Source organism: Leptinotarsa decemlineata, unplaced genomic scaffold, assembly GCF_025532065.1.
Source record: "Leptinotarsa decemlineata unplaced genomic scaffold, Ldec_3_MD MMD2_tig00000576_RagTag_RagTag, whole genome shotgun sequence".
In the NCBI taxonomy this organism is placed as follows: domain Eukaryota; kingdom Metazoa; phylum Arthropoda; class Insecta; order Coleoptera; family Chrysomelidae; genus Leptinotarsa; species Leptinotarsa decemlineata.
Genome location: NW_027412551.1, coordinates 10,983,421 through 11,010,132, shown reverse-complemented (window position 1 = coordinate 11,010,132; position 26,712 = coordinate 10,983,421). Strand labels below are relative to the sequence as shown.

Below are 26,712 nucleotides of genomic sequence, written 5' to 3'. Positions count from 1 at the left end.
TTTACTATGTGGTAAATATTCAAGAAGTAGCGATAACTTGGTTGAATTTCTGGAACTTCATCTAGCTTTTCCTAATATGACTAATAACCAGTCCGTGCAAAGCTTATTGTTAAATAACTTGAAAATGGAATTTTTAACAGGTGATGATCGACTGTATTGCCAAACATGCGCCAAACTAACTGACTGTTATAAGGATACAAGTATGTCTGAGGCACCAGTCAATCTAATAATAACTCTGATGATCTTCAAACAAGACTCAACCTCTAACGGAAGTAAGAAACTCTTTGGAAGGTTCGAAATAGATGAACATTTCAACCTAGCAGACCACTATTATAATATTCATGCAGTCATTGTTCACTGTGGTTTTGGCGTTGAATTTGGTCATTATTACGCCTTGGTCAAAGACGAAACGGACTGGTTTAAGTTTGACGATAGTCGTGTCACGAAGTGTACTGGCGGTGCATTGAATTTATTGGAGCCTCTGGAGATACCCTACATTTTGTTTTATAAGAGAGAGGACATTGTTAGATCAAGATATTCAGATGATGTGGTGCTGCAGGTTTTTCCGGGTTTTCCTGCAGCTGAAAAAGCAAATGCGCCACGGGAATCAATGAAGTCGCCCCGGTACGCCAATTAATTTTTATTGTTGTTTTTATTTTATTTTTATCGTTATTTTAATAAAATATACTTTTTCATTAATAATGAAATAGTTCTTAACAGGGCGAAAAATCAACTATCTTTCAAAATCCATATTATTTCCTCTCCTATTTGGAAAATTCATCTCCTTGAAACTTTCTTACAAATAATTTGAATTCCAAGTCTGTTCAAAAGACCGTTAGGTAAAATTTCACCATTAGGTACTCTCGGTGAACTTATTCTTGTAAACGATGTTAAAACTGTTTACTATTTAATAAATATCTAATTTGAATAAAAATCTTGGATATCAGTTGATCCATGCAAATTATCCGTCAAATATTCGAAATGAATGATTATTAGCGCTATTATCCACAGAACTACAAATTATCCTCAATTCTGATATCATGTCACCAGTTGAGATAATTTGAACAAGCAGATCGCTTTACAAGGTCGGGCCCTTGGAACCCAACTGGCTGGATTGAATGCAAATGTTAACGATGTTCTCAAAAAAGAAACTAACATCAGGTAAATCGATATTGAAGTTGCTTTCCGAATCAGTAAGAGGAAATTCCAGCTCTCCTTCGTAACAGTTATGTGAAAGACTACATGAGTGTAACAGGCTTTACACGCCCTTTATGCGGCAAATAGCTGCCAAACTACGACTTTTCCAACAATCACACTTTGAGTACAGATAATCTGTTTACCACCAAGCAATACTGTGATTGGATATGAATGCTAGTGGCTGCTAAAAAGTCAATAGTCAGACAAGCAAGAATTATCGCGAGAAACTTCAAGTTCTGCCAGAAACCTTCCCACTTATTCCAAGAGCTTCGTCCGCATATTTTGGAAGATTCATATCACTGATCATATGGAAGTCTGGAAATACATATTTGTAGATTCACAGTCACAGTCTTTGAGCTTCGAAAGCTTGACCCCAATGACCTGCACAATCAGAATGAATTTTGAAGTATCATTATGGGTTCTAAGAACTTTGTTGTTCCTGATCCAAAAGGCCTAACCACTTATTGTTAGAAAAAATATCCAGCATCCAGACCAGAGTTTTCAACTCATGGATAGAGAGGGAGCAGCCGATTCCGGATTGGTTTTTGGAAAGCAGATAGATTGTTATTATTTTTGGCTTAACCAAAACATTACAGACCGATAACATTCTTGATAACGAGTTATAATTGGTTTACGGAAAATGTTGTACACTTCAATATTCGTCGCTGTAACCTCTCTAGAGCCTACATTGATTACCGCAAAGCATCTGATACATCAAATGTGTTCATCACGTATTTTGTTCAGACGCCTTGCGGTACCCAATAAAATAGTGAGATGCTTTGAACAAAATAATATACAATCAGGTTAGATTCCAAGAGAGAGAGGTATGGGGTATATTTCTGACACTCCCTTTAGCGTCGGACTGGCTATATAGTCGGGGACGCAACTGCCAGAAGAAACCTAGTCTGGAAGGGCCTCCGACCATCAAAACAGCAAAGATATCTTTACTTCCACGGGCGATGAGCCTTGGTTTAGGTGATTTAGGGAACATAAATCTACTCAAGATGCGATACACTCCTTAACAAACACTATTTACGATAGCCTAGATAGAGGAGAATCAGTAATAGGTATTTTTCTAGACTTGCCGAAGGCATTCGACACCGTTGACCATTCAATACTTCTAGAAGTACTAGAAGATATGGGAATTAGAGGCACAGCACATTGTTCATTCAAAAGTTATCTAGAAAATCGAAAACAACAAGTTAAAATTAAAAATAAATTGAGCAAATCACAAAAAATAACATGTGTTGTGCCTCAGGAAACGGTGTTGGGTCCTTTGCTATTCACTATTTATTTAAATAGCCTATATATACTAGAAAAAGATGGCCAAATAACCAGTTTTGCCGATGATACGGTTGTAATATATAAAGACACAAACTGGTATGACTTGAAATTGAAAATGATTTCACAAAAATAAAACCTTGGTTAGATAATAGGCTTCTATCAATCAATTTTTAAAAAAACATTTTATCTACCATTTAGCAATTTTGAAACTTCCTTCCCAAACTACAACATTACCATACAAAATTAATTTGTTATACGACCCACAAATAAAATAAAATATTTAGGAATTATGTTGGATTGTTGTTTTAAATGGAATATCCACATTGACTATCTGATACAAAAACTGAGATGCATCTGTACAGATATAAGAAAATAGTAGAATATTTGAATTCAAGAGAAAAAATCATAGTGTATCAGAGTCTTGTGGAATCACATTCGAAATATGGGATTATAGGTTGGGCGATGTTTCAAAAACATATTGTAATACGTTACAAGTGTCCCAAAATAAATTTCTGAGAATCCTGTTGAACAAACATCGAATGTACCCCACAGAATTACTATTTTCTTAAACAAATCTTCTTCACGTTCGACAGCTGTTTTATATGCAGGTCAACATATGGCAATACTCAAACAGATTCAAATTGCAACGTATTGTTCATACTTATGAAACAAGAAATAAGGATAGATGTGTTGCACCTACTATGAGAAGAAATATCGGACAAAGGAGTTATTCATACTTGGGAGTAAAATTTTATAACAACCTACCGGAATATGTCAGAAGTAAAATTAATGTAAGAAAATTCAAAAGGAGCCTCATACCTCATATCAGAAGTAGATCCAGGAGAGAGATTCGCGAGTTGATTGAGATACAATAATGATAATGATCATAAATATAGCTACACATCATTGAGTGGATTGTCAAGATAATACTGATAAACTATAATTGAATAATGCTGTCTTGTTTCTACAATTAAAATTTTACCTTTTATTCTTCTTGTTTGTTATATAAATCTTTTAATTTTCATTATTGTACTTATATACAACCTATGTGATAGAATATTGTGTTTAGTGTACTGAATTTATTATTGTAAGAAATGTAATTACGTGTTGTGTTAGCACATACAAGTTGTTGAAGCTCTCAACAACTTCTGTTGGTTCATTGTAATGTTTATTGTATTTATCGTGTATTACTTTAGTATGTTCATTTACTATCAATAAACAACATTCATTCATCTAAGCAACTGACCCTTTCTTTCCTCGGCTCAATTGGGATTGAGTTAGAAATCGAGGTGTTTATCATAACCTGTCAGGATAGTGTCTTCAACACCTTTATTTATTATAGATATAGAGATGCCTGGAACCTTTATATCCATCGACATAACCCGGCCTTAGGAGCACTTTACTACCACCTGAGACACCGGTGTTGCCTTAGGCTCCAGGGGATATTGAATCCGTTGTAGATTATTAGAAGTACTGAATTCATTGGAAATATTCGTAACCAATTAAGTTTGATGTGTTTTCCTCTATTGATGCAGTCCTTTTTAATCATTTTTGAATGACTGTTCAAGTTGATTTTATGGTCAGTGTTAACTCCCAAATATTTTACTGATGGCCTCCTTCTTACCATTTCGTTGTTGATCTTTATTGTAGGTAACTCCTCTGAAGGGTTGTGATAACAAATTATAAATTGAGATTTTTCCGGGTTTGGTCTCAATCGCCATTTATTGAACCAGAGCGTTGAACCTTTGCAGTTCCTCTATTGTGACTGATAGCGTGTAGTTGTGTGAAACTAAGGCAGTGTCATTCATTCTTGTCTTTCAAATTGGGATTGTATATATTATATTGAAGTGTAGATAACGAAGAGCCTTGCGGAACTCCTTGTTGGAGAGTACATTTTTTGGAGAATGAATTTCTGTCTCTAATGGTGAGGGTTCTATTATCAAATTATTTTTTTATTTTCCGAGAAGATGGATGGGGGTGTTCAATTCTTGAAGTTAATACAACATTCCTTCATACTAAACACTATCAAAAGCTTTGTTGATATCCAAAAATAGCGCCGCCGAGTGTAAGTTGGTCATGCGTACTGTTTGTATTATGACAAATTAAAGAATTAACCGTCTTCAACAAACTTATTTTTAACAATACTTCACTATCACAACTAATGTATATACAACACTTAACAACTAACGCTCAATTTATCTTCACTGTTCGAATTCCTTGTTAACCGTTAGATTCGCTTTCTCAATACCGACCCCGCTCTGGACGTGAAGCCGGCCTTTATATCGGCAACGATCACTCCAGATCTCTCTAGCCGTTTCGGCACTCATCTATGCTTTTCGCGGCGGTTCGCGGTGAGTCATGTGTTTGCTGGCTGAGATATCGGTCAGGGCCGGCGATGTTAAAATTATTACAGGGTTGTATTTCTTTTTTCTCTAAAACCAAATTGATACATCGGTATATTGATATGTTCACCGACTTGATATTTGATGATTTTCTCAAAGTTTTCCCCAACACTGGCAGTAGTTGCAGATCTGTGAATGCTCTGCATTGGGTAGAAGTACAAATAATGAAACATACTCAAGATTATTGAATTTATTTTTAAAACGAACGTCTATTACCTAATATTATAATACAATAGTAAATACATCCATAATATATATATTTGAATATTTCAACAGATGAAATGAAGTAAAAATTTATTTTCATTTGGAATAAATCTAAAATTTATTTGCAATATTTGGTGAATATATTCATCGATAATAATTACTCTTTAAAATTCAAGAGCTATTTTTTTAATTCTCCCCGTTCATTCTCTCCCATCATTTGCTGAAATAATACATTCTCTGAAAGTTTTTTACAACCTCACAAGTATGATCAAACAGAAACCACTCTGCTCTGAACCATGAATAAATTGAGACAAGATGAAAACTGGCTGGACTAGAAAACTTTTTGAAACTTGATCTAATAGTGATTGTGACCCAGCAAGGTTTCCCTATCTGGTAGCTGTCTCACTTTCATACTTCCATCGGCGCCACAAGAGAAGAGGCGAGAATGGGAATCGACATACAACTGCGTTACTCCTTGGCCAATGTTCTTGAAGAAACTGCTTCTGGCATGCTCAGCAGGGAGAGACAATAGGACGTTTGGTACTGCAACTCCCCAAATCTGAAAGTTTTTCAAACTTTATTTATTATCCATTGCCATGTACCTGTTTATTATTTTAACATAGATCTGGTATTCGGAAATAAAAACCCCGTCAAAAACCCATGAGACACATTTAAACTGAAGGGTCAGGTTAGATCAGATTCAATGTGAGTGAGTCTATTTGACACTGAAAACCTGATTCAGTCCACGATATAGGGCAGACACAAAGTATGTACTCTGCTGTTTCACCGTCTTCCCAACAGATGACACGCCGGATTTTCCGACAGTTCAAATATCTTGATATGATAATTCACAAAATAATGACCTTTAAGTAGCCCTAATAGACAAAGTAGGTCATCCCTTCTAACAATCGTTTGGCGACATTCACCGAAAGATGTATAAACGCCTAACTAAGAAATACTAGATATTCCCTAATACTTTTTGATTTCGTTGAACTAATTTTTGAAAAGCTTCCCCATTGGAACTTTACAGAACGTAAAACAGTAAAGCAGCAATCCAAATACAAATTATTATAGAATACAATTACTTTCATCACTTCTGGAATGACAATTTACCAACCTCAAAACTAACTCGTCTCATAAACATTATCAACTGTGGAAGAAAACCGACGAGTTTAAATTTTTACAGATCCGTGATATTTCTTGAACGTACTCAATAGCTATGTATGCTAAACTCCGCCAAGATAAATAAAGACCATTTTTTATTATTATAAAATACAAATTATCTTTGTTTATGGTTCTTTTCTTAGTTCTTGGTTATCATTAGGAGTTTCACTGAGTGGGGATCGAATGATATTCTTGCCCTCAACAACAATATTTCGTCAAACGAACTGACCTTGATGTCACCGTCGGCGGATCCCGTAGCGAAATAGTCCTCGTGGGGATCGATCGCAATACACTTGACAGCATTCTCGTGCGCCGTGAACTTGTGCCTGATGTTCTTTGATCTGACATCGATCAGGCAGACGTCGCCCTTCTTGCCAGCCGAAATGAGCACTTGATGTTGCGGAGCGAACACGAGGCTGCTTGCCCCCTGATCGTGGCAGGTGAAAGCCATCACCAGGGCCTTTCCGTGTGGGAGGATGGAGTCCCAGATGCAGACGTTTTTACTTTCGGAGCTGTGGCCGGCTGAAAACAATAGATAGATGGATAGATAGATATAATTTATTTATCCTTTGTGCTACATTTCATAGAAGGGATACGTCAAATAATATTTTGATCTGATATAAAACGTACTACAAATAGTATAATATACCGGGTGTCCCAGAGCTTTTAGGCCAGCAGATATCTCAGTCACTTGCAGAAAAAAATTGAAAAAAAATATGTATATCATAGAAGACCACCAGCACTTTCATGTAGCAGAGCAAAATCCACCCCCTCGCGAGCAACCCCTGCAAAACCACCCCTAACTTTTGTTTTTCAAATGGCAACCCCATGTTGTTTGTCGTTCAACTGACAGCTCTTGTTATTTTTCAACCAACGATATATCATAATTGTTCGAGAAAATTGAATACGTTAGTGGGTACTATTAACTGGACTGATCGAATTGTTCTGCATTGTAGACACCAGAAAAAGTGGACGCTACGCAGAAAAAGAGGCGATAAAATGTTAGAACTTTTTGTGCTTCCTTTCATTCCTCTGATATCTGGATGACACATTGCCATCAGTCGTGATATTGTTGTTGTATATCAAAATGCCTTTTACCTTCACTCCCAACGAATACGTTGATATGCTTTTAATTTTTGGTGAATGCCGAAAGAATAAACGTGCTGCGGAGAGGCTGTATGGGCAGCGCTTTCCTGATCGTCGACAACCAGGTCGTAATACGTTTTGGTATGTAGAAAATACCATGCGAACGGGATCATTTCCAGGAAAAACAGATCAAGTACATCCTACTCCCGTGCGAACTGAGGAAAATTGCATAAATGTGTTGGCCTACGCCGAAGCACATTCTCATATTTCGGTTCGTGCATTGGCGGTAGAGATTGGGATCAGTAAGTCATCTGTGCAAAGAATTTTCAAACAGTACAAGTATCATCCCTTCAAAATTCATTTACACCAAGGACTCAGACCTACCGATTTCGAAAGACGAACGGCATTCATTGCTCACATTCAAGTTTTAGTCCATGACAATCCAAACATCCTCAATCAAATCTTGTGGAGTGACGAATCCCGCTTCCATAATAATGGTACTGTTAATCGACATAACATGCACTATTGGTCACAGGACAACCCTCACTGGATTAGAGAAACCAATTTCCAAACAATGTGGGGTGTGAACGTGTGGTGTGGTTTACATAATGGACGACTCATCGGGCCCCATTTTTTCCAAGACACTTTGACGGGCCACCGATATTTACATTTCTTGGAAAATTGTTTACCTGCCCTCCTGGAAGATATTCCACTTGAAGAACGACAACAAATGTGGTGGCAACAAGATGGTGCTCCTGCACATAACCATAATGTAGTTACTACATTCCTCAATGATACTTTTCGAGACCGTTGGATTGGAAATAGTGGACCTGTGATATATATATATATATATATATATATATATATATATATATATATATATATATATATATATATATATATATATATATATATATATATATGAACAATATTCCGGAGAAGTGCATTGTGACATGCTAAAGGTTGCCCCTTTCCTCTCATGCAGACCTACGACTTTGTAGGTAAGTGTGGCATATACCCAATGGAAAAACAACAACTAACCCAGCTAATGCCACGCAGAGAGTTGAAGTAAAACCATCAGGCGACTGTGCAACGTCTTCGACTTGGAAGATTCTTTGCAAGTTATTTCCCACTATGAAAAGCAGAAATTAATTTCAATTGGTCGATCCGACCAACCGGTTTCTGGGTGATTGCCCCATCATCAGTACCGAGCATGGTCTCTTCAGAACGGTGTGAACCGTCTGAGTACCACGAGTCGGAATAATTAATAATATTCCGGAGAGGTGCATTGTGACATGGTAAAGGTTACCCCTTTCCGTTTATGCAGACCAAATCGAAGACGTTGCACAGGTGCCTGATGGTTTTACTTCAACTCTCTGCGCGGCATTAGCTGATTCAGTTGTTGTTTTTTCGTTGGGTATCTACCACACGTATCTACAAAGTCGTAGGTCTGCATGACAGGAAAGGGGCAACCTTCACCATATCACAATGACCTTCTCCGGAATATTATTCATTATTTTATTTCATTATTTCAGTTTCGTATAAGTAACATTTAGTTTTTCTTACCTCTTGAAGATGCTAACTTGGTTGGTGAAACTCGCGTCGAGAATAGTATATTGCAGTTCTGGTGTTAGGGAAAAGTGCTTGTTTTGAACATTTCCTCGAGTTGAAACGTCATGTAATTCAAGTAGGGAGGTGATGAATCAGATGAAATGTTGACAAGAATTGACATTTTGTATGGAATGAAATATATGTGACCAGTGAAGTCTTGTGATCACTTAATCGTCAATTTCTATATTTAAATTGAAGTATCTTTGAAAACAAACAGTATTTACTGACAAATTTTCATCTTTAAGATTCGTTGATAGTGATAGAGAATTAATAACGTAAACTCACCAGTAGCTAATAGACTGCAGGATCCCAAGAAAACGAAATCACTGATTCCCTTGTTGTGACATTGTAGAGTCTGCAAAAGAAAACAATATTAAAAAATACCCGCGTCTTCCCAAACGAAAGATGTTTTGAACTTACAAAGAAAGGACGAGTAGCGTTGGCACTGAGACCAACTTGGAACAAACTCAGATTTCCATCAGAATCAGCGACACCGAATTTATTGCCGTGCTGCGAAAACCTGACTCGTGTCACCTTGGCATAAGTGCCTGGAGGTCTGGGAACCGCTACGGGCTGTTGATGGCCCCACTCCCATAGGTGCACGGATCCATCGTGACCGCCAGTCAAATCTACAAATTCACAAGAAGTTATTCAAGCTCTGTGTTCGGTTCGGAAGTTTGTTATTTGGCTGTCGGATTAGTAAAGTATATAAATATGCCAATTCTGTAACTTCTGGACATATAAATGTGTTAGAGACCTTGTTGCCACTTCCATTATTATGGAACAAATCTATTATCGTTAGATAATGTACAAATTAATCCTTTTTCTAATTACGTTCGCGAGGCTAATGATCAATGTAGTCGATGCCGATGACACCAATAAAAAAAATTACGTTCGTCTTGTTTGACCTTCTCGGTACTTCTCTACTCTATAACCAAAAATGTTGATTAGTTTTTTACTTTTTTTATTTTTCTTGATCTAATTAACGTTGAAAACTTTCGTTATAATTTTATGTTGAGAAACAAATCGACATTGTCAATAAATAATTCTCCTGACGAAGAGTGGATATTTTTTGGCACACAAGTTTCATAAGAAATGCAAATATATTTACCAAATAAAATGACAAAATTCAATTGTCGGTTAAATTTGTTCAACAGCAAGTTTATGAAACCAACTTTTGACCACAAAATATAATGTTGAATCCTTTCAACTTCCAAGTAAGGAAACGTTTCTTTGACCTTTCCGAGAAAACAGAGGAGTATAAGATCTCTCTAAATCAGAATACTCAAAACTAAATTTTAGTTACTGGTCACTTCTTGAAGTTCAACACTTCAATAAAGTTTGCCTGCCTTACAAAACATTGGTTGAAAACAAATGATTTTGTTTGTTACCCTCTTCAAAATTGTAGTTACTTTTGTAGAAACGAAAAAAATTGAGAGTCTGAATAGTCATCATTCAATGACTTCTTCTTCAGACATAGAAACTATTCCATAGGTGGACACCATTAATCAAATGAATATATTTATTAATCGCTAATTCCTAATTAAAAAATACATTATAGCTTTACCTGTCGGATGATTTACCGCAAGTTAACATTAATCATTAATCCGTTAAAATACAATAAAAATTGCTTTTTTATATCGTTGTGTTGAATATCTACTTATGAGAACTGTTTGTTTTCGGGTTCCGAATATTAACAGGTTAGGACAAAAAAAGCCTGTATAGAGTGTGTAATTTTTAAGAACTGATAAATATCATTATTATTTCATTTCAATCAATGACCTTAATCCGACTGAAAAAAAATTCTGTTCAAGTTGTCAAACTGTGTCAGTTTTCTGTTTTAGATTTCTTGGGAATTGAAATGGAAATATATTTTCGCTATATTTTCATACGATCTGTCAACGAGTATCTAAAAAATCCTCTTCAGTCCATTCCAATGATAATGTCATATATTAATAATAATTGTTGCACGTATCATTCCCAAAATTTATCATCAAAACTACCTACTAATTAGTAATCTTCATTTTGATTAATTTTATTCCGGTTCTCTATAAAGTGAATTGCTATTTATATTAAGGAATCATGGACAATCCCATTCTTACATGAAATATTTTATAGTAGAACTGACATTCTTGGGATTGAAGAATCATATATTCACAAAATAATCGGGATATTTCACAATTAAAATATAATCAATTCAGTGTCACGAAAAATGTTGCAAAATTGTCACGAAAATCGACCCAAAAAATACATCAAAAATATAGTGCGATAAGACGTTCATTTCTGTCGCAATTCAAATTGCAAAAAATAATTCTTAAAAAGAAGAATTTCGATGATATTTCTAGTGAACACAACATTCTTATAGTTTTTTAAAATTTCTATTATTTTTTTCTCGTAATCGGGCTACAGTTTTATTTAAAAAATTCAGATTTTCAAAACTTTAAATTTTTTTGAAAGCTGACCCTCAAATAATCATTCCAAATAATACTTACATAAAGGAAGTAATGGATGAGCCGTGATTCTCCGTATTCCATCAATTTTATGTTTGAGAACCTATTTAAGAAAAACAAAATTATGGTTTTTATCCATCGATGTGTCAAAGAACAAAAAGCATGCACATGTTCATATATCCTTATTTTCGATACGATTTCTGAAATATTTCTGTGGACTGGTAATTCTCATCAAGTACAACTGAATTATATTATCGACAGAAATGTTTTAAAATGAGAATCGGCAGCATGATGGAGGATAGCTTGACTACCTGTTCCTCTATAACAAATAGAAAATAGGGTAACCATAAGAGTGCAAACTGGAACACGACATTACATACAATAACGTGTGACAAATCTAAGTACTTTACCGTTTACTTAGTTATGCAAAACAATCCCAATATAATAGTCTAAGCAACAAGTTAAAAAACGTGAAAAATAGATATAAAATTTCTACAAATATGAGCAATGAGCAAATATAAGCGATTCGGAATGAACCCTAAAAATGCATTCGAAGGGTTTTACAGTGGGTAAAAAAATTACGATTTTTGTAAACAAAATAATCGAAGAAAAAATAGGTATTCCGATTTTTTGTTGATAACATTGAAACTATAAATATTTAAGGAATGAAACAAGAAAATTCTCAAAAAGGATAAGATTTACCATAAAAAAGTCCCGACTCCCGGAAATGTACCTCCATTATTTATAATTTTAATTTAACTCTGAAAATAGGGCTCCGCGCCCCTGTTTTACCTCACACACATAGCCGTTGGAAATAGCGTTCCACCAATTTTTTTGCATTAAATGTTCATTTGAAATTTTGAAAGAAATATCGCCCATTTAAAACATTTTGAAGAATAAGCTTTCGTTGGAAAAAATGTTATCCTTATTTTTCACGAAAATATGCTTTTGTAAATCAATTAATCTTTATCGGATCTCTGTTCTGATAAGTCTGTTAAAAATCTGTCAAAATCTGTTTTTCCATCAACTAGCTGTCATCCCCCTATGAACGACAACTCTCAAAAGTCGAAACTTGTGCGAGCTAAGGACTAACGAGGTCTTACCTTTTAACGTGTGATAATTTATAAATATTGAAGAAACGATGATGAACATTTTTTTCTAATGTTTTGATTATAAGGTTTTTCCATTAACAATTGACATTAATTAATCGCGGATGTATCTTTTTTTTGCGTCATTTATTAAAACACTGTTTATAAACAAATAGGTAATTTAATAGTTGGGAAAATTTGTTTTTGCTATTGTGTTTGTTGTGATAAAAAATAGTGATTGAAAAAAATTGTTTTTTTCAATTGTTAATTATTTTTTTTTATTTATGTACATTAAATGATTATTCAGTTTTTTTACAAAAAATTATTTGTGTTTCTTAACATGATAAAAATTCATAATTCAATTGTTTATCGACAAAAAAAATGTTCATGAACAATTTGTTGAAAAATGATGTAAAAACATTACAAAGGCGATTAATCACTGGCATTTGTTGATAAAAAAGTCTTAAACAAAATGAAATAAAACAAAATAAAAAATATGTGTGAACTTTTATCCCATAATTTTCTAAAGTACGCATATAAGAGATCCACAACTATTCATCATAGCAGAGAAACGATAATAATTTAGTTATTAACGACTTTGTGAAAAAGTGGATAATACTTTTCCCAACAGGAGCTTATTCTTTGAAAATTTTTCAAGAAGCCATATTTTTTCGGATTTTTAAATAAACATTTAATGTTGTAAAAAAATATTTTCGAAGAAACACTATTTTCAGATGAAGCGGAACCCTATTTTCAGCGTTGAATTAAATGTAGAACTAATGGAGGCAAGGCCGTAGCCAGAAAACAATTTTGGGGGGGAGTTTCGTTTGGTGGAACAGTAGAAAAACATAAAATATAAAAATAACGAAAAAAAGAAAATCGTGTTACGTGAAAATATATTTATTAGAAAACAATTACAGAAATATCAACATTTTTAAAAAAAATCATATTTATTTTTCTAGCTTTCTTTGCAGCAAACAAATCAATTACCTCCTCGGTGTCGATGTCAATTTTACGGTGGATTGACATTGACGCCAAACCGTTTAGTCGTTCCTGGCTTGTGAAGTTTCTCAAATAAGTTTTGAGGCGTTTCAGAGAGGAGAAAGTCCTTTCAGGGGTACATATGGAAACGGGTAGTGTCGCCAAGATCTTTAAAAGTTTGTACGCACATTACCGTAAAGTTTTTTCATTGTGTTTCTGAGAAGTTTTTTTCAATATCCTCTTTCAAGCACTTGGTTCGTTTTGCCAAGGAAAATTCCCAACGGATTTTATAATTCCAATAGTAACTGTATCTGTAGAGTGGGGAGGGTGAGTGTAGACGCACAGCACTTAGGCCACATGTGACCCATTGTACATCCTCCCGAAGAGTTGTCCTCCTAGGTCATCGTCCATCCTGTCCTTTCCAGAAAGGTGGACAGGTCACTAGGAGACATCTCCTTTTTATCGGCAGGTATAGGCCAATACTCGCCGAACACACACTCTCTTATTGACGATAACTCCGGATACCCGCATAGGACATGCCTGACAGTTTCATCTTCCTATTCACACATCCTGCATAGAGGTGTGTCCACTAGCCCCATATTATGGAGGTGTTTTCTTAACTGACAGTGGCCAGTCAGAAGTCCTACTGTTAAGCGTAGATTTTTTCTGGTCATCGCCAGATATTTCTTCGGCGCCAGCTTCAAAGGGTCGCCCAGGATGATCCTAGTAAGATTGCATCCTTTGATTCCATCCCATTTCTTTAGGGATTAAGCTTAGGTGTAACATTTGGCTTGTTCCGCAATTGCCGGATCCTAAAATTCTTAGTCCAGCCGCTTCCTTGGCTAAAGAGTCGGCAATGCGATTACTTTTACTCCTGTCGTGCCCTTTAATCCACCTCAGGATAATGTTATTATCTACCGAGGCTTTGGCTAAATTCTGGTGCCACTCTATTTCTAACCCTGAGGTAACACCTTGTCTGTTCAAGGCTAATAGGGCTTGTCTGCTATCAGTGCAGATTGTTATGTTTTTGTGGCAATTGCGATACCAGCCAGTTCTGTTTGAACCACGGTGGTATTTTTCCCATTCCCTACTTAATCCTTAGGCTTAGTGATCTAGAGTACACTTCACATCCTGAGCCGTCTGTATATATGCGTATTGCATTTGTAGCATCTGACTTTGTGTTCTGTTTTATTTGTATTTTGTAGGGTTTATTAAACACAAACCTGGGTTCAATTGCATTACTGGTTGCCTGCAGCAGAGGTTGCGCAGGCAACCAGTGATGCCTAGTTCGAGGTTTACACCAGCCGTGCGCAATCGTAACATGGCCATTAACGCAACCTTCTTAACGTATCATAATGAATTCCTTTGCCGCGGTTGGTGTTGTTCTCATGGCTCCTGTGATGTTTAAACAACCCAATCGATGTATTTGATTTTTTTGAATGGCCGTTGCTTGTAGAACTTTCGGGGGGATCAATCCCCCTTGATCCCCCCTGGCTACGGCCTTGAATTGAGGTACATTTCTGGCAGCCGTGAATTTTTTATGGGGAATTTATTTTCTTATTCTTTGGGAGTATTTTTGTTTCATTCCTGAAATATGTATATTTTGGATGTTATTAACAAAAAATAGAAACACCTAGTTTTTCCTCGATTATTTTGTTTATAACAATCGTAATTTTTTACCCATTGTAAAATGCTACGAAAACCTTTTTCTAGGGCTCATTTCGAATCAAATAAGCCCCTGCCCATATTTTTAGGAGATTTACATCTATTTTTCACGTTTTTCAACTTGTTGCTCAGACTATAAAATAAAGATCAAGAGTCAAAATTACTAAGTTAGGTTCATAGCAGACTATTTGTGGCTAAATGTGAAGTGAAGTAAACGCAGTTCATCAGCTTTTATAAAGAAATTTCACAGTGTAATTGAAAAATCTGGTTGAACGCCTAATAAAATATGCACATTTCTTTACTTCACTTTACATTCATGAGGAAATAATTATACATCCATACTCATAATGAAAGTGAGCAATAATTCATGCAAAGCCTGGTTATTACATAACTGAATCTCGCATAATAATAACTGTAGCATACTGAAGAATTAAAAAACCAAATATGATTTGCATATTGAGCCGAGAAGAAATTCATTTTTTCGACAAACAATTCTTAAATTCAAAGTAAATACTAAAACATTGAATCAACCATTTTAAATGGAACATCATTCAGCTTTGTAATAATCTTGAAGACACACAGACAACTCAATACACATTGTCAAGGGTGAGGTCATATAACATTTCACAAAGTTTTGAACTTAAAAAGTCACCTCCAGCTATTCTGAAGAAAATCTCCAAAAAAAAATCGATGATCGAAAACTATACTACACTTGCCTCCAATTACACAAATTCCCCGCCAGCAAATATTTAAAAAAATTCAATTTCCCAAGAATTGTACGTTATTAAATTTGTTGTTCGACAAGTGCAAGGCTCTGTCTCTTTGGATATTCTTAAACTTACATACCATGGACTGATTCTTTATTAAGCTATGATCTGATATTCTAGGATAACTCTGCTCACGTTCATAAAGTATTTATTATATATCACTCATAATGCAAGTGAAATATGTCTACCGCTTTCCTGTTTAGGCCTAGCACAAAACTGATTCACATATCTGGGTATCAAGTATTATAACCAATGTGTAAAATTAATTGGTGAAATAAAAAACATTGAAGTTTTCAAAATGACATTCTATGACTTTTCGAATCATCATGCGGTTCATTCTGTAAATGCGATTTTAAATTTCCGTACTACTAATTCTGATATGTGAATTTATTTATGTGTATGTTTATATGTTTGGTTGTTTATGTTATATGTAACTGACTAGTCTGATAAATTTTGATACTGTGCTACTCTGTGTAAAGCGTCATGGATGAATAAAAATTATCTATCTATCTATCTATTGACAAGAGATGTTGAAAAAGAAGTAACTAAAGAAAAAGACAATCAAACTATTAAGGAACGGTAGTAAGTTGACAGTAACAATTGACGTGAGATATAAATTGAAGTGTTTTTGTAATAGTAGTGACCAGAATAAATCAAATAACGGTAATCTGAGTAATTTTATAAACACAACTTAGAAATGCAAAGGTTAGAAAGACTGTAAGGCTAATATCTCAATCCAAAAATTTATTTCAAATAAAATCTAATCACTTTTTTCAGTATCATATTAATCATTATAAATAACAAGTGAAACTTCAACCAATTCGGGAAGAATTTGTGTAATTGGTAAGGCGATGAACAACGGTTAAGTAATCACTAACAGAGAATAGAGAGCAGTGTTAGTAACACACCGGTCGAAGCATGTGAGCTGACCGAAGCAGAACGAGGTGGACAAAATTGGCATCATGACAGCCCGGGAAGCTTAACCCCTTCATCTACAGACACAGACACACACATGTAAGTCACAAAACACGCTTATCGCTATTCAAAATTCAAGATGATAAAAAGTTATTATTCTGTTAATTTTAAAAACCAACAGAAAATGAAACCAAATTGTTATAAAATCTCGCGAAGAGTAAGTAATTTTATTAGTACTAGAAATAGTTTTACACTTTCAAATTTTTTGAGGTACCTTTCTTGTCATTTTGATATTACATTTCATGAAAGTCAAAATCTGATAAAAAATTGGGAAAGACGTAACACTAAAAATTTACTACAGTATATCAATAATTTACAGAAACTGTACCAATGAGATGATATTCCAATGAAAAGAGAATACTTTATTCAAAGAGTGTCGAAATTGTTTATATAAAAATGACATAATAGAGTTTATTCTGTAATTTTTACATGAACACTTTATTTATCAAAACTTATACTTCAATATTGACTATTATTCATACCAGTAAGGTTATTATGAATTTTTATCATGTAACAATCAAGTTCATAAAAAAGAGAGATTACAAAAAGACATACACAGTTTTTAGACAAATTGAAAAATTCAAGTATTGATAAAATCAAAACTGGTTTCCCAAGTTGTCTGTAATGACCTGCCCAACACTTGTGAAAAGGCATTACTCCAAAACAGGTCAGTTGGTGGATACTCCATCCTATAGGGATTATTTTTATCCACAGGAAATTAATCGCAATGAGTCTTCCAAACGGAGGAGGTTGCAAAAGGTGTTACACCTTTAAAAACAATGTTATGAGATGCCATTCGCTATCATAGTATGAAAGAAGTTGTTTTTGTATAACTTCAAAAATGGCTCTGCTTTTAATGTATCGCCTCCTGAGAAACACCTTCGTTAGACTTTTGGAAAATTAAACGGAAACCTTTTTCCACAATATTACACTGTAATAATATCCTTTGATATCTCTTCATTTGAAATCTGAAACTCCCAGGAAGTTGTAATAATGATAACTTTCGTTTATAAAATACCGGAGAACATTTCTGCAGCGTTTCAGAAAAGTTACCCCAGAGCCATTACTCATAAGGTCCTTTGGATAATTTCTATGGTCCTTTAGTCTTAGGTAGGTATTATCAAACAATTTGTGACAAATACCTGCCAGATTCCAGATTCGAACCATGCCTTTTCGATAGTGAACCAGAAATATCAACAAAAAGGGGCAACAGAAATTGAAATCAACCAATACCATGATATAGAAATATTCACATTGAGATGACTTTGGTTACAACTAAGTTTTTTCTGCATTGGACCAATGTTCTATGTATATTTGAATTTTATTACATTTATTTTCACGTCTTTGATATTTCAACACAAATAAATGTCATTTTCAATGAAATGAAACGAATGTGTGCGGTTTCCACAGCAAAAGTCTCCCCCTTAGCGTCAAAACTGGGCTCCCTCTCTTATGTTAAAAATAGATAAAATCAGATTTCTTCGTTCGCTATGCTTCAAATCCATACTGTAGTCTGCGTTCTATAGTGTGTGGCACCGAAAACTAAACAAATAGAATATCTTCAAAACACATTCGTTAAGAAATCTATATTTCTATCATAACTTCAATTGTCATACCTCCTCTTCCGTCCCTTGGCGAAAATCACCTTTAGAATTTGAATAGACAAACAAGGCCGTAGCCATTAAACAATTTCGGGGGTGAAACAGTAGAAAAACATGAAATATAAAAATAACGAACGAAAGAAAATGGTGTTACATGAAAATATATATTTATTAGAAAACCATTACAGAAATATTAACATCTTTTAACAAAATCATATTAAGTTTTGTAGCTTTCTTTGCAGCAAACAAATCAATTACCTCTTTGGTGTCGATGTCAATTCTACGATGGATTGACATTAACGCCAAACCGTTCAGTCGTTCCTGGCTTGTGGAGTTTCTTGAATAAGTTTTGAGTCGTTTCAGATAAGAGAAAGTCCTTTCAGGGCCACATGTGGAAACAGGTAGTGTCGCCAAGATCTTTAAAAGTTTCCAGGAAGGTGGACAGGTCACTAAGACATATCCTTTATATCGGCAGGTGTAGGCCAAGACTCGCCGAACACACACTCCGGACACTTGCATAGGACATGCCTGACAGTCTCATCTTCCTGTTCACACATCCTGCATAGGTATGTGTCCTCTAGCCCCATATTATGGAGGTGTTTTCTTAGTTAAAAGTGGCCAGTCAGATATCCTACTGTTAAGCGTTTATTTTTTCTGGTTCATCGCCAAATATTTCTTCGGCGCCAGCTTCAAAGGGTCGCCCAGGATGATCCTAGTAAGATTGCATCCTTTAATTCCATCCCATCTCTTTAGTTGAGCATGGCTGTAACGTTTGGCTAGTTCCGCAATTGTCGAAGTCATCAGGCCGTATGTGCCACTGGGTTCTAAAATTCTTAGTCCAGCCGCTTCCTTGACTAAAGAGTCGACAATGCGATTACCTTTACTCCTGTCGTGCCCTTCAATCCACCCCAGAATAATGTTATTATGTACCGATGCTTTGGCTAAATCTTGGTGGCACCCTATTACTAGTCCTGAGGTAACACGTCTGTTCAAGGCTAATTAGGCTTGTCTGCTATCAGTGCAGATTGTTATGTTTTTGTGGCAACTGAGATACCAGCCAGTTCTGTTTGAACTACGCTGGTATTTTTTCCCATTCCCCACTTAATCCTTAGGCTTAGTGATCTGGAGTATACTTCACATCCTGAGCCTTCTTTGGTTTTTAGGCCGTCTGTATATATGCGTATTGCATTTGTAGCATCTGACTTTGTGATCTGTTTTATATGTATTAAACACAAACCTGGATTCACTTGCATTCTTGTTGCCTGCAGCAGGAGTTGCGCAGTTAGCCCAGCCTCAATTGACCCATTCCTACTTCGAGGTTTACACCAGCCGTGCGCAATCGTAACATGGCCATTAACACAACCTCCTTAACGTGCAGGTCCAGAGGGGAAAGATCAGCAATTAATTCCATTGCCGCGGTTGTTGTTGTTCTTATGGCTCCTGTGATGTTTAAACAAGCCAATCGTTGTATTTGATATAATTTTTGAATGGCCGTTGCTTGTAGAACTTTCGGGGATCAAGGGGGATTGATCCCCCTGGCTACGGCCTTGTAGGTAGAGTATTGAGTGTGTCACATCACTTGAGGGGTAATTTGATTGTGTTGATCAAGGAACACTGCTGCAAAAACTTGAATACTATGGATTTAGAGGACCTTCTTATCAACGGATTGAATAGAATAGAATAGAATAGAAGTTTATTCATCACTAAAGTTCACATGTACAACATAAAAAAAGTGTAAATACATGAAACTTATTGGACTAGTCACAAAGAGAGCTTAAAAGTAATTAAAATTTACAAGATTATACATATACATTTTTGATAAGTAAAATATTAAAATATACAATGAACATCAACAATTTAAAAATTCTTGAAGAGAGTAGAACACCTTGTTTTTTAAAAATTCATTCAACCAACATTTTAGTTCATCCCTACTCATTAAACTTAACTCAGGATGAATAGCCATGAGTTTGTTATAACATTTAATACCTTGATATACATGGGAGTCTTGACCAACCCCTAATCGTGAGTATGGCTGGTATAATCTTTCACTGTTTCTTGTACAGTAATTATGTATATCTTTTTTTTTCCTCAAATACTTTTCATCTTTTTTAACGTATAATATGATCTGCAGCACATAAAGTGAGGGGACTGTGAGAATTCCTAGTTGATTGAACCATTTTCTACATGATGTTTTGGAGTGCACTCCTGTCATACATCTGATAATTCTTTTTTGCATAACAAAAACTCTATTCATATGTACAGAGTTACCCCAAAACATTATTCCATATTGTCGATTGCACTATTCCAAAATAAGCCAGTTTAAGGGTTTCCAGAGATATTGTACCTTTCAATTGCCTGCTGATGAAGCAACTTGTGCTTAATTTATTTGTTAGATCATTAATATGAGGATCCCATGTCATTTTTTGATCTACTTTGATACCTAGAAATTTGATGTAATTCACCTGTTCTATTGTTTGATGATTAAGTCTTATTAGAGGACTGAAATCATAATTTATATTTTTTGTTGTAAACACCATAAAAAATGTCTTGGACAAATTCACTAGCAATCCGTTGAACACGCACCACTCATGAAAATCATTAGCACAAATATTTGCCTTGGTTACAGTATCCTGTAATTTATTCTCAGAAATCAGAATATTAGTATCATCAGCATACATAATGATTTTTTTGGCTCAGAACATGAATAAACCATATCATTTATAAAAATTGTGAAGAGAACTGGCCCCAATATAGACCCCTGAGGGACACCAATGTTCACAATATTTTCTTTAGATTTTTTACCGTTTATCACCACTATTTGTTGTCTGTCATGGAGATATGAAGCAATCCAATCACTTGTAACTCCTCGTATGCCAATTCGGTGTAATTTTTCCAAGAGTAGTTGGTGATCAACTGTATCAAACGCTCTACTTAGGTCAAAATAAAGAGCAATGGGATTTTGTTTATTATTAAGGCAGCTATAGACGGTAGTATTGAGATCAGATATGAAGGTATTTGTTGATTTGTTCCTTCTAAATCCATTCTGACGATCAAATAATAAGTTATGTTGCCATATCAAAAATTTTGGCTAGTTGGCTCTGTAAGCAGACATTTCGGTAATTATCTACTATCTTTCTAGATCCTTTGTTTTTGAAAATAATAAAAACTAATGAAAATTCAAGTTAAAAAACTCCAATATGGGGTTCCACAGGGCTCGATTATGGGTATAGTTCTTTCCTTAATCTATGTGAATGATCTAACATATGTTGATAGATTAGGTAGTAAGTATTACATTATTTGCTGATTATACAACTATCGTCTGGAACAGCCCCAACATTGAAGACTTAAAAAAGTGTGTTGAGAAAAAGATGTGGGAAAAGTATTCAACTGGTGTGAATCGAATAGTCTTGCGTTCAATACCAATAAAACAATTTACTGACATTCAAGTGCTCTTTACAAAATTTGAAAATTAATTCTAGAATGATAGAAAATAAAACCTGTGCAAAATTTTTAGAAATCCATATTGAAACTTTCACACAAAATTGAAACAAAGTGTCTTCTGGCAGTTAAGATCATATCAATACAATTAGGGTATTCTACAGCTGAAATGGTGTATCATTCTGTATTTGAAACTCACTTGAAGTATGGGATTTCATTTTGAGGTAGTTGCAGCAACTATCTATTCAACAACATATTCAAACTGCAAAAAAAGCTTCAAGATATATGTGAAAGCTAAATATGACAGGTCAATTTTATAGTCAAGGGGGACGCTTTCAAGGAATATTTGTAGCCCTCATGATTCAACCCCCAAGGAGGGTAGATGTTACCCTAACCTCTCAAGTGAAATGACACACTTAGTACTTTCCCTATTCAAATTCCAAGGGTGATGGTCACCAAGGAAAGGGGAGGAGCTATGACAGTTGAGGTTGTGATAGAAAGAAAGATGTCCTTGAATTGAAAATCGATATATTTTTGCATTTTTCTCTCAACAAATGTGTCTGTTTCGTTTTCGGTGCCACCCACTATACAGTGCTTAAAAGTACCTTAACTTAAAAAAATTCAAACACCCAAAGAAACTTACCACACTAGCTCCCCTACCGCTCTGACCAGCAACGCCGGGTTGGGGACTTCCCGGCTGGGTATCCTTTCCCTTGTCAGAAGCACTCTGGATCACCAAGAATGGAGGTACGCTGGGATCAGAGATCTCCTTGGACAGATTCAGCAGATCCAATTCGCATTCGTCTTCCAACCAGGCTGGCAACTCGAGAAGCAGAGATATATCCATCTCTTGCAGTTCCCTTGGTGTAGCGACAGCAATCAGTCCGGCATTTACCTTATAATTATTGATGAAATTTCAATCAACATGCCAAACCATAACTCGAATTCTATTTCTACGAGAAGTTCACTTACTGAAAGTCGAACTAGAAACTTTGGTGTAAAATAGAATAGAATATTACATCGATAAAAAACAGTTTTTGACAAGTCAGATTTATTAAGTAATTGATAATGAAAACTTATGAGTCATAAAGATAAACTGTGAGGAATTTATAAAACAGCAAAATTTCGCCAAACAAAGAAAACACACACTAGCATCTTTCAAGCGAGTCTTTTAATGTTATTATGAAATCACTTGTATAATGAAGACTCATTTTATTGAGAACGGTTCTCAATTTTCGCTGAGAAGTGAAAATGGTAGTTCTTTGATATTATTGGGAAGTAAATTAAAGTAAGGAATTCCTATTGACTTTTAGCTTTGATCTTCAACACTGACATAATGTCTTTTAATTAAAATTTTGTTTTAATTCAATTCAACTCATATTCACTAAACGCTACAGATAATCTAGCTGTGCTACTGAATATTGGATGTGCAGTTAATCAGCCAGTGGAGTGGGGCGAGAGCTCATTAACATCGAGGACCTCGAGTAGCGAATATCGTGTTAGTACAGTGAGTGGAGAAATTATTCTGTGTGGTGAATTTTGGGTTATTTGTTGTCTTCGAGAATGCTTCGAACAGTAAATTGAAAAACTAAGTTTTCAGTGGACAAAGTAGAGGAATTGTGAATAACGAATAAGGATTTATGCAAGCAAAAGCAACGGTACATGGAATAAGAATTCCTCTTGCCAAGGTAAGAGGTTAATAGCAAAGATAAGTTAAATTGTAACCAATATTATATTTTAACTTTGATGGTTCAAGAACAAGTAGCTGAGGCCAGAGGGTTTGGATGCGAACTGTAGCAAAAATTAAAACAGATGAAACAAAGAGAAAATGGTGAAAAAAAAACATTTTCAATTCCAAATAAAAAAGAGATGTATCGAAAATTGCAAAATTGTGATGAACGATACTGATTTGGCAATTTTGCGCAGATGCATAATTAATTTCTATATCGAAGTGAAGCGAGTTCCTACGTTTAGGGAAATGAATAACACACTATCCTCAGAAATATTGACTATCAGGGTAGCAGGGAATGTTTGCGAAAAGTAATTCATAAACTTGGACTCCGATGGAGAACGGTGAATGATAGATAACAAGAAAATATTAAACGCCAACCCATTCGACTACTTACGATAGAATTCCCGAAGAAAATGCGGACCTATAGAGAAGAATGTCGACCTATAATTTAAAATGGATGAAACATGCAACACACATGAATCAAAAATGTTGTAGTGATTGTACCAAGGATGAAGAGGGCAATCTATCCAGAATCGAAATGCTTCATGACAAAAACCACGTATCAACAGCAGGGGAAAATTATTATTTTTTATATAGTACTATGTTATCAATATTGCAAGTAATGCTTTATAGAATATCTACCTGCTACGTGTCAATCATTTCTAGTAACTTTTCATTCAATCATCTATCAATTATCAGTTGTGAGTTACTATTATTATTATTATTTATTTATAAACGGGTTACCCCAATACAGTTAAGAAATAACATCAGAATACAAAAATATAATAATATCTGAAATATTTAAATATAAAATAATAAAATTTCAATTTTACAACATTATCACCAATCATAAAAAGAAATCAATTGAACAACAATCTAGCTATTTGTTTTTTAAAAATCTTTGGATTTTCGCAGAAGAAATCAACACTATGACAATATGTATTTCCCAATCTTAACATATTTGAGATGGGTGTACAAAAACCATAGTTAGTTGAGTGATGTGGTACAACAAATAAGTTTTTTTTCTCGTTTGTCTATTTGGAACATTGAATGGTGTAATAGAGAGAACTTCCGGGCAATCGATTATGCCAGAGATTATTTTGAAGAGATAAACCAAAGATATCATAATCCTGCGATCACTTAGACTAGGTAGACTCATCAAGTTCATTACTTCATTGTTGTTATATTCACCAACAACTAGACCTAGTTTGTATGCTATGATTTTCAGAAATTTTCTTTGTACATTTTCTATTTGATGGATATACTTGTCATAGTATGGATTCCAAATTATGGTATTGTATTCAACAATGGATCTGACAAGAGAGCAGTATAAAACTTTTATAGTAGAAGGGGAAAAATTTGTTGATGACCTCGCAATAAAACCAAGCATTTTGAGCGCTCTTTGGGAGACATCGTTCACATGGTTATTAAAACAAAGCTTATTGTCATATAATATTCCCAAATCTTTACATTCTCGTTTTTTATCTAACATATTATCTTCTAATTGGTAATCAAATCGAATTGCTGATTGTGATCTGCTAAATACCATTGAGAGTTAATCCATTTTCATTTATCTCTAAGGAAAATATATTTATCTATTGAAGAAAAGCAAATAGAAACTTTCTATGTTTTTTACCACTTTTACCACATGAAAGTTGCAATTATATATCACTCATTATCTTTCAATTATTTTCCACTTGCGCAAAAGGAAGAATTGGGAATCACCTTCCCTATTGGTATATGGGTAGTTGCCCACACTTTCCGAATTTACTTAGGCCAGAATTCTTTTCCCAATTGTACTTCCAGATAAAAGTTGGTAGTGGATACTTACCGTCTCTTTATTGCTCATGCAGCTCAGAAACAGAGCTAGATTTGACAAGTTGCATCTGCTTCCACATGTTTCTATTTATATGAATAAAATAATATTATATTTTGACTGAAATCTTGTGCATGTTTTAATTCTATTTATAACATTTCATTAAACATTATAGATGTATGTAACATTTTTTATATTGCCACCATCCTCTTCGTATTTTCTATTCGTGACCAGCCATAAATAAATAAACTACATAATATAGTTGAAAAACTACTACTACTATTATATATATTTACCTCCCTTTATCTTCTTCATCAAATGGTTATTTTGAATATTGTTTCACAGGTAGGATTCGACATTCAATATTCGACTGAAATGAAACGAACAAATTAAAAGTGTACTTACTTGATTCAGGCAGAAGGCAGCAATCGAATCATGTTCCTTATGAATAATCCTGACAGGTTCGACGACGGAGGCCGGTTCCAGCTGTGGAAGAGAGGCTTCTTCGGCAGTACTGGAAAATTTACGCCTTCCAAACACCGCTCTTATGAATATGTCCTGCACGGACTCCTGATGGACCAAATACATCCAGAGGGTCTTGGCCGCGCTTGAAGAGCTTTTGTCGCTGAACGGAGTGTTGTGAGCTTCTAACAGTTGTCTAAAAAGTACAGAATATACGTGTCTGAAGACTGTATCGAGGAGATACGTACTAGAAAATAAATATTTGAAATGAAATGTCGAAATATGCATCGCTTCTAACTACACACACCGTAGAATCTGGTAAATGCCTGCCGGAAAATAACTACTTTCCCGGCTAATACCATGCTGGATATTGAATTAAATTCGACAGACATTTATGCAGCAGCAAATGTAAGTAGTTGGGTGAGATGAATATGCCGAGGTTTTATTTTGAAAATAGTACAGAATAAATTTTCGGATTTTTTGTTTGGTACGTATTAACAATTGAAATGAGGTTAGTAGTTTCTTTTCGGGGACAGTTTTATTCAACAAACCACCTCTTAGTGAATGTCTTACATGACATGAAGATAAATAGACCTGGCAATAAATATATAGAATTGATCTTAAATGAAAATTTGTGAGAATGTAGTTCAAGTTTCTGAAATTTTCATCAAGTATTAGGTTGTTTCAAAAGTTTTGTCCATTTTGATATAGTGTGTTTCTGTAGCTCCATATGTCCATAAATATTTATTCTACTGTGTCGCGATTTATATCTATGAATGCCTAATATTC

The 26,712-nt window shown here is 34.8% G+C and overlaps 1 protein-coding gene across 4 annotated transcripts in view; it reads right to left on the bottom strand.

Annotated features, from left to right (window-relative positions):
• Nucleotides 1–5,058: 5,058 nt before the first annotated feature.
• Rbcn-3A (rabconnectin-3 alpha) overlaps nt 5,059–26,712 on the bottom strand; it is a 97,500-nt gene continuing 75,846 nt past the window's right edge. For all 4 annotated transcript variants that reach the window (XM_074174431.1, XM_074174433.1, XM_074174432.1 and 1 more), the window contains 7 exons: nt 25,867–26,119; nt 22,557–22,808; nt 11,441–11,501; nt 9,369–9,577; nt 9,234–9,303; nt 6,481–6,773; nt 5,059–5,646 (listed from right to left, as the gene is read on the bottom strand). In XM_074174431.1, the coding sequence (XP_074030532.1) occupies nt 5,443–5,646; nt 6,481–6,773; nt 9,234–9,303; nt 9,369–9,577; nt 11,441–11,501; nt 22,557–22,808; nt 25,867–26,119 (1,342 nt within the window). In that variant the 3' untranslated portion in view covers nt 5,059–5,442. The remainder of the gene's footprint in view (nt 5,647–6,480; nt 6,774–9,233; nt 9,304–9,368; nt 9,578–11,440; nt 11,502–22,556; nt 22,809–25,866; nt 26,120–26,712) is intronic.